The 9,684-nt window shown below is 42.4% G+C and overlaps 1 protein-coding gene across 1 annotated transcript; it reads left to right on the top strand.

The window, feature by feature from the left end:
* Positions 1-1,194: 1,194 nt before the first annotated feature.
* Positions 1,195-2,343, top strand: LOC123977934 (5-hydroxytryptamine receptor 1B-like). The gene has a single exon (XM_046061002.1). The coding sequence runs from the start codon at positions 1,195-1,197 to the stop codon at positions 2,341-2,343; it is 1,149 nt and encodes a 382-aa protein (XP_045916958.1).
* The last annotated feature ends 7,341 nt before the right edge of the window (positions 2,344-9,684 follow it).

Raw genomic sequence — 9,684 nt, 5'->3', positions numbered from 1 at the left:
AAAATAACTGTGGTCGCCTGACTCAAAAAACTGCAGCCGTTTTGCTCCCAGTAGGTTTTAATGTCATGTGATATGGTGACGTTTTGCAGCGCCAGTGAAAATTGGACAAAATTTCTCAGCATCCAACGCATGTAGTCAAACACACCTATTGTGTTGCTTTGAAAATTAATTAAATTAAGTATTCAGTATTTTGCCATTAGAAATGTATTTCTAGAGTGGAAGAATTGGACTCATGCCCTTATAGGTGTATATGTTGGTTGATAAGTGACAAAAACTACAAGAATGGTGAAGTATGTTTGAGGAAGCTGAGAACACAATCCCAACAAAAGGTCCTTTTCGTTCTGGAGATTTCAATTTTATCACATGATTTTTATTTATAGGCTAGATGGAGTTGCTGTTAGGGAAGAAGTTTTCAAGAATGAACTTTGAACCTCAAGCTGAGGTTCAATTTAGAAACAGCATCATTATTAAACCAGAGAACACTGACAGGTTTATTTTTACAGTGTAAAATGTCGGTCACTACTTACCTGTGTCACGATTATTAAAATAAGGAATTCTAAAAATGTTTAAATCTTGAGTTTATGGTAAATATTAATATAGGTGTTGGCCTAAAAAAAGTCCTGATAGAGAAAACAGGTCATAGAAATGTATGAAACATAGAGGGAGGGAGAGAGGGGGGGGGCAGAGAGAGAGAGAGAGAGAGAGAGAGAGCAGTATAAAACCAGGAGTCAGACTTCAGCAGCTCTGAACTTGTGAAGAGACTGTGCGCGGATTAAAAACCAGCTAATAGAGACAGCATTTTAGTATTTTTCATTTCTGCTCTGACACTGGATCCTGATATGACTTGATTTCACAGAAAGATGTTTGTGGATGATGGAGAGGCAGCTTTTTGTGCCGCTTTATTTTTATTCCATGGATAGGCCTATTTAAGTTGATTAAATAGTGTAAAATGCTGCGGGTGATGTGAATAAGATGAAGAGAAGGAGGCAAAAATGCGTCTTTGTGGCAACACCTGTCGTCTGATGGTTGGATAACTGCTGCTGCGCGTCTGCTGGAGATGGAGCCGCTTTTATTTTGGGTTTTCAGAAGACAAGAAACGCGCCTGGTGGATGAATATTTGAGTGATTTCAGAGTGATCTCCAGGCTTTACTTTGAGCTCAATGACAGGGGGATCTGACGAGGGAAGGTGGAGGGATGGAGAATGCAAGTCAGCTCAAACCAACGCCTGTCATCTACGGAGAGCTGTTGAACATCTCCGCCAACTACACCCATGCCAATTTCACGTCGAAAACGGAGAAGGACAGTAACGTGGCTTTCCAGGCGGGTCTAGCCGTGACCTTAGCCCTCATAACTTTCGCCACGACGCTTTCAAACGCGTTCGTCATCGTCACCATTTACCAGTCCCGAAAATTACACACCCCGGCAAACTTTCTGATCGCCTCCCTGGCCGTCACGGACCTCCTGGTGTCCATTTTGGTGATGCCGATCAGCGCGCTGTACACGGTCAGCCAAACCTGGACACTGGGGCAGGTGGTGTGCGACATATGGCTGTCCTCGGACATAACGTGTTGCACCGCGTCAATCCTCCACCTGTGCGTAATTGCGCTGGACCGCTACTGGGCCATCACGGACGCGGTGGAGTACTCCAAGAAGCGCACGCCGGGGCGCGCAGCCGGGATGATCGCCACCGCCTGGGTGATCGCCATCTCCATCTCCCTGCCGCCTTTCTTCTGGCGCCAAGTGAAAGCAGAGGAGGTGACGACCTGCAACGTGAACACCGACCACATTTTCTACACCATCTACTCCACCTTCGGCGCTTTCTACATCCCCACGCTGCTGCTCATCGCCCTGTACGGGAGGATTTACGTGGAAGCCCGTAAGCGCATCCTGAAGCAGTCGCACAACAAGCCGGGGAAAAGACTCACCTCGGCGCACCTGATCACCAACTCCCCCGGCTCGGTGGCGTCCACGACCTCTCTGAACTACGGGACGAACGACACCTCCTCCTGTGACACTACCTCGCCCGCGAACGTGAGCCAAGTCAAAGTCACTGTGTCCGACGCGCTGCTGGAGAAGAAGCGGATCTCCGCCGCCCGGGAGAGGAAGGCGACCAAAACTTTGGGAATAATCCTGGGAGCCTACATCATATGCTGGCTCCCGTTTTTCATTTACACTCTTCTAGTGCCTGTCTGCGAGTCCTGCTTCCACCCGGAGTTATTTGACATTTTCACCTGGCTGGGTTACCTCAACTCCTTAATCAACCCCATCATTTACACCATGTCCAACGAGGACTTTAAACAGGCTTTCCACAAACTAATACGGTTTAAATGCTGCAGGGCATAAACGCTTATTACCAGCCACAGAAATAACCCCTCCTCTCTCTAACCATCTGTATAATGCCAGAGTCAAACTCCCCATCACCCCACAAACATTTCCCTCTGCAAGGTTACCCCCCCTCGAGGGCAAAATCCCCAACATCCAGATTGTTTATGATAATGTGGCTGCAGAATGAGCGTTCAGCTGATAGATGGTGCAGAGGACTGTAGAAATGCATTGACCCGCCATCCAGTCTGCATTGTGCTATCTGATGGCGCTGTCTAATGAATGGCTGTCATTTCCTAGCCATTGGAGAGGAGGAGAAGTGTCGGTGGATGTGATGATGTGGAAGCTACGTGACTGGTTTGCAGTTGATATGTAATGACTTGGAGGAAGCCCATAGCCCCAGGTGCAGGGCCCCCCACACTTACCCCCGCCTGTACGTGCTGCACTGGACTGTAGCCTACAGACTCACATTGCCATATGAGTTTGACAGTCAACATCAGTTGGCTTGTAAGCACAAGCAGCTTAGGTTAGCTAAGCTGACCATGAGCCCCAAGGGCAAAAAATACAATTTGTGTTTCATTTTCCTGACTCAATAAGGGGAAATACTGGTGCCTACAACATGTTTATTTTAGTTCCTCAGACGTGCCTGGCCCAGATGGAGAGAAAAGCACGAGTTCAGTCAGAGAAAAAAACATAAAGATTTGGTTTATTCTCGTGGCCAGTGCATGCATTTTCTTTAATTTTATTGCTGGAGTTCAAGGCTCCAAAATGAGTGTAAATGTACGAATCTGTATGCATCAGTGTGACTTTACCTTAACTTGCTGAAGAGTCTGGATTTTGCTCAATTGAATGGGTATTACACTGTAATATAGTGCAAACTGCAGAGCCCAACGCTATCTACCAGACCTCTTGTTAAAAGATGAATTGTTAATTGTTAATATTAGCTGTAATGCTCCATTTCATGTCAGGCAAAAACAAACACAAATCCAAATCTAGTCGAAACAGGCTTGACGACGCAGGGTTCCTACAGTCACCTCTTGGAATTTGGCATTTGCGTCTTCCACACCTAGAAAAGTTGTGGAAGATGATTTTTTTTTTTTAAGCGCTGGAAAATGTCACGGTATTCTGATCAAAATCACCCCCCTTTTTTTTTCCTCCCACCAAACTGTCACATGTTAAATGTCAAGCTTTAGCAGCTGTTGATCCCTTTAAAAGAGCATTTTTTTTGAAGAAAAAATATCAAACTGAAAAAACTCTAAATCTGTTTGTGTTGCAGAAAAAAATATGCAACAGCTGTAACAACAACAACAACAACAACAACAACAAGAAAGTAATGGTGTTGGAAATCATGCTACTCATGTCCAAGGCTGCAGCTCAAGTCATGAAGTCAGGAAATATGGGGGGTTAAAAGTTAAGGAGTATAAATTACATATGAAGCGTCAGCTCTGCAATTTCTTGAAATCAAAGTTCTTAAATTTCAGTATTTTTAGGCCAAATTAAATATAAATTACACTATAAATAAATTGTACTTAAGGTCATTTGCTCTACTGGAATTTAAGTATTGATATTGTGGTGAAGACTTCAAGGAGATAAAATTACATAAAGTATGATTTAAAAGTTAAATAAATGTATTAAATATTGAGGGGTTACGCTGGGAAAATTGACTTCAGTATTTTTAAAATCCTGGCTTCGCTGGTCATGCAATGAATTAGCGTGTGATCTCAGAAATGTGTAGGAACCCTGTCCTGTTGATTTTAAGGAAGAGTTGTGGGGTAATGGGCCAAGAGTTAGATGAGACAGTTGATGTCACTCTCATGTCTGCGTGTTAAAAAGAGTTTTGATGCTTTCCTACAAAACTGTCGGACTCACGATGGACATTTGTTTTAAAGGATCAAAATCGATGCAGCAGCACCAGAGATATCTGCTTTTGTCATTCCACACGTTCTTCTTCCCAGTCAAAACATGGCGCCTACGTTACCCACAATGCAACGCAACCGTCAACAGTTTGGTCGGAGATTCGGATGTATCGTGCTAGTAGCGGCTAATGTAGCCTGTAGCAGGGACGAGCAGCAGCTACTGGTAAGCTCACGTCTTTCTAAATCCACGCCAACAGATTGGTTTCATTTTCAAACTTGTAGTCTTCAGCCGACACTGACTCAAGTGACATCACTCGAGGACTTTTAGTAGACTTTACACAGCTTTCTTTGAGACACTAAAGACTTTATTTTAAAATTTATGCAGTAGAACTTCCCAACCAACACATTCAAGAATGCAAGGCATCGCTTTTTTATGCCCATGTTCAGGTTCGTTTTTCAACGTTTAGTGCTCTGCGGTCAAGTTAGCAACAATAATTATGCAACATCCGGTTAGACTTTCAGAATAAAAGTGTAAATGTTGCAAAATTTCATAATTTGAAAACGGCACGTTGTGAAACGCAGTAATTTGGTTTGGTTTAGGCAACAAAACTACTTGGTTAGGTTTAGAAAAAGATCACAGTTAAAATAACTACATTACTTATGTCAGTTAATTTACATAAGTTACGTAATGTAACTTACGCAACTTACATAATACTTACAATACTCTGTCTTATCAGTTGAATATCCTTCAGCTACCTTTAGCATTCAAAAGTGACGCAACCGGGCTTCACCCAGTGTGTTGAACTTTGACACCACCGAGAACGCGTTGGTCCAACACCTGGAATATTATCCGAGCTTAGCATAAAGATTGGAAGCAGTCTGCTGACTAACACACCTAAAGCTCAGTAACACTTACCACATTTGTTTAATCTGTATACTGTTTTTACATTTCAGTTTGCGTACAAATTAAACAAATGTGATATGGGTTAATTGGTGAGCAGGAGGTGTATTTCAGTCACTCCAGGATTTCGCTGGCCTGCTTTGTGATTGTTGCCTAAAATGCCTAATTTTGCGATGTTTTGGGGCATTTTTTTGCGACGTAATTGTAGTAATAAGTGAAAACTACAAAAATAGATGTGATTTTTTTTAACGTTAGAATTAGAGTTGAATCATTAAACAGTCCCTCCAGGATTTGGCGGGCCCAACCCTGCATAATTTAAACCAGTTTACCCTGATTCTTTCAGTGCTTGCAGCTGACAGGGACGCAGCAGCCTGTGTCTCGGGGATTTGTCTCCATGTACATTTGCGGCAGCAAAGTGTTTGTCAATACACAATTTCTTTTATGTTCGACCACAATGCTTTTTTGTCAGCAAATGTGAGACGTTGGTTACAAACAAGGAAGTGAGTTTGCTGACGTGTGACAATGTTTTGCGCCAAACAGCAATGATCAGATTTGGTAATATTTGTGTAAAAATTTAGGAGATTTGTCAAAATTTAATGTGAAGGAATTCACGGGGATGTGTTGAATTTGTTTTAATAGTTGCCATGGTGACATCGTGAAATCCCGGAGGGACTGATGTTTTAAACGTTGGACAAAGCCAGGCTAGCTGTTTCCCCTTTGTTTATGCTAAGCTAAGCTAACTACCAGTTGACTCTGGCTTCACACAGACATGAGAGTGGCATCTTTCTGTTTATCTAACTGTAAAGCTAAAAAAAACAATTTACTAAAATATGAACCTAGTCCTTTAACACGGCTCTCCTGGAGCATAAAAATTAAAAGAGGGGGAAAAAATGACTAATAGTCTCTGGAGAAATTTAGAAAGCAGCCACACAACAGCTGCAGGGAGTTTGTTGCACCGGTAGAAACAGAAAGAGTCTCTCTAAAATACATTTTTCTATAAAAACAGAATAATACATGACAGAAAGTCCTGCTGTAGGATGGCCATCCCCCTCACATCAAAGAGAACTGCCAGAGCACCGTGACGACGCTGGCTCCCACCTTTGGTGACTTTTTCGGCAGCCATGTTGAATGTTAGAGCCAAATCACGACGTGGACGTACTGTAGCCATCCTGCTCTACTGCGGCTCTGTGATGAATAGCCTCTTTGTGTACAGTATTGATCAGCTCAGTGTGAAACTCATCTGGTGGCTCTGTCAAATCCAAATGGAAGTTGCATTTCATCCAGGTTAGCTTCTGCTGTACAACGCTTCTGCACACATTGGCGATGCACTGTAACTGCTCTGCTCTGGAGGATGAAATCCAACCCACTTGGAGCACAAAAAAGCACTGCTGCTGTTGTGAAAACTGAAAAAATAAAAATCAATAAAAGGTCTATGGCATCATGAGGTTACGATAGTCGGCCCACGTTCTCATTTTTCTGATTAAACATCTGTTTTAAACGTGATTCTGAGGCACAAGTACTGCAAACAATGTGTGAGAAAGAGAGGGTTGACATTTGTTTTATCTTTGTCAGAATCTGCTGTGGTATTTTAAATCTGCTTGGCGGTGATGAAACGCTACACAGATGTGAGCTGATGGATGTGCTGCGTGACGGCGTTAACGGTTTGTAACTTAATCAGCAGGAGAAAATATATCCATGAGGAAAATGTCAGTTATGAAAGCGTAATGAAATGCACACCTGCTTCCTTTCTGCATTTTTCTTCTGCACATCTGAATGTGTGCACGAGGGGGATAATATATTAATGTGCACAGCTCAGTGTACATACAGTCTAACGAGGGTTCCTTCACTCTGCGGTTCACTATTGTGTTACAGTGTGTAGGTTTGGGGCAGTTTTTTGCATTTGGGACTTCATGTGATGTGCACTAAGTACTAAATGTGCGCATCACCTTTATCACCTTAAGTTTATTATTCTGTGTCGAAATTTAATTCTTCATACTAATCCTAAGCAACGTTTAATTTTGTACTGTGTTCACACTGCAAAAGTGAAAAAACTACAGTAAAAATACCTTCAGACAGATTTTGAAAAAACCTATGAAATCCTTTGCTTTCTTTTTGTTTAATAGGAAAGTAATATTTTAAAATTGCAATTTGATGGACGTCTAAAAGCACTCACTTTGTATAATTGTATGTGGACTTTTTTTGTGTACTAACTGCAAAACAGAATGCTATTACAATTAGTATTTAGAAGATGGATTTGGGACAAAACATCAGTCTAGCTCTGTGGGAACCGGTACGTCAGAATTTCAAATTTACTGGTGATAGACTGGTGACCTGTCCAACGTGTTCCCCACAGTGCATGCTGGGAGCAACACATTCTCTCTCCAAACTGGTCACATATGGACGCTTGGTCAAGATCCGTTGGCGTTGCTTTTTAGGACCAGTTTGACTTTCAAAATAAAAGTACTTGTTAAGATTGTGAAACAGGACAATTTGGTTAGGTTTGGGCACCAAAAGTACTTGGTTGGGTTTAGGAGCAACAGAGGTTAGCTCCAGGTAGCTCACGGGAGACTCCCGTTTTTCATTGTCCTGTCACGGGTCACATTACTCCCGAATTATGACAAGTTTTCACCACTTTCTGTTATTTATTATGGTTTCTGTACAACGCAACTTCCCTACAACTCACTCACTCTATCTTTCCTCACTGTGTCCGCTCGGACAAACAGTATTTACATAACTCAGAAGAGAGCTTGTGGATTTCAGGTGTAAGAAAGGGAAGTTGTGAGCAGATGATAGCAAAGTAGAGGAGGAAGAGAGCCACATGTTTAATAAAGGCTTTTGTGGAGCTTTTTCGTTCACTGTGGCTCCCTCTACAACTGTAGAACTGTGACAACAGCTGCTCTAGAGTGACGCCAGAGAGTGTCCAGACTGAGGTCGCATTTAAAAAGATCCGCACATATGGAAGTGGCCCAATTCCGAACTGGAAAAGCTTAGATTTCATGTGACTTGGCATAAAAAGATCAGATCTGATTCACATATGAGCAAAACCAAAATCGGATTTGGGTCACTTTGGCCTGCAGTCTGCACGTAGCCGTTGTTTCACTCAGGAAATGAACACTGGTCTCCAGAGAGAAAGTCCGGTTTCTGGCCCTCCATCAACCCCAACCACCTCCTTACTCAGACGTGTCTGTTAAATGTCCTAAACCCACCTTTAGTGTTAAGAAACAATGCTGCAGGGCTTCCCCTGGTATGCTGAACTCTGACATTGAGGCGCTCCTCAGTGCATTTCAAACTGACACGTCCATATGTGACGACGACGACGAGTGAGAACAGGTTGCTGGGAGAGGCTCCGTGTCTCATGAACATTTTGAACGTTTCTTCCAGTACATGAAGCTCTTGTGCCCCACAGAAGTCATTCTGAGTGTGGTCAGGTTTAGGTCACTAAAACAATTTAGTAAATGTCCAGGGAAGATGGCCCTTCTGGTTAAATACTCAAGGTAAACACGCCTGGTTTCAAGTCACCCGTGACTTTTGTGGAGTTTTCTTGTAAACAAAGTTTCTGTTTACATTCACTGTTTCTAACTAAAACATGTTGTGTGAATCATCCAGGTCTGACATATATTTTCAGTAATTGCCTTGCTCATAAAACTCAGGGCTGCGGTTGAATAGTCTTCTTTGGAAGCTTTCTGAGGAAGGTTTCTAACTGAGTGAAATGATCCGGAAGTGTTTAAGTGGCTAAGGAAATGTGCCTCAATGCTGATCTCTTTTAGCATAGGGTACACTTGACCATCCTTTACAAAAGGATAAGAGAGAATGCCGTCCCACAATTCCTTGCCCCAGCAGCTTTTAAAGCGACGCAGCTTTGTAGTTTCACCACTGCAGACCCACGTAAATGTAGAAACAACAGAGCTCCTTTTTTATGCTTGTGACGCGATCCAAAATGTCTAGAAATCCCTATGATGAGCTCCTAAACCATAAATCTAGATTATTCTTCTATGTCAAATCCATTCAGTTACTGGGAGTCAGTTATATTCACCCATTATAATATTAATTTCAACATTTAAATCGTATTTGTTTTGTTGTTACTTCCTAGAGTACTAGATGGTTAAATGTGACCTAGCTTTCTTTAGAGGTGCGATTTTGTGTTGGACAGGAAACCTTACTGAGTTTGTCACTAATTTTATCTTCCACGTGTTAAAGATTTTGATTTTTAAGTGCAGTCAGATTCTCTTGTCTTTTATCAAGGTCCTTATGAATTCACCTTCACATCTTTCCTTGACCTTGTGACATTTTCCAACGAGGTCAAGAAAAAGTGGTTAGGAAAGGAGGTTAAGGTAGCTGCCTTCTTTTCACTGCCTTTCTTGGTGCATTGCTGTGTTGGCGTCCTTACCGCCACGTCTGGATCGGTGGTTTAGTCTGAAACTATTGACTTTTGCGTGCACTAGAGCAAACAAAACGGGGACCCACTCGTAAAAACATTGTTCTATTGTGCTGCTGTTCAAAAACTCCACAGGCTACCTTTAATGTTCAAACCTTAACAAAGAACTTCAGAGTGCCTCAACAGAGCCATGACATTGTTTATCGTGCTTTTCTTCAGATACTGTCGGG

Source organism: Micropterus dolomieu, linkage group LG10, assembly GCF_021292245.1.
Source record: "Micropterus dolomieu isolate WLL.071019.BEF.003 ecotype Adirondacks linkage group LG10, ASM2129224v1, whole genome shotgun sequence".
In the NCBI taxonomy this organism is placed as follows: Eukaryota; Metazoa; Chordata; class Actinopteri; order Centrarchiformes; family Centrarchidae; genus Micropterus; species Micropterus dolomieu.
The sequence above is the reverse complement of the archived record's forward strand: the minus strand, read 5'-3'. Positions and strand labels throughout refer to the sequence as shown.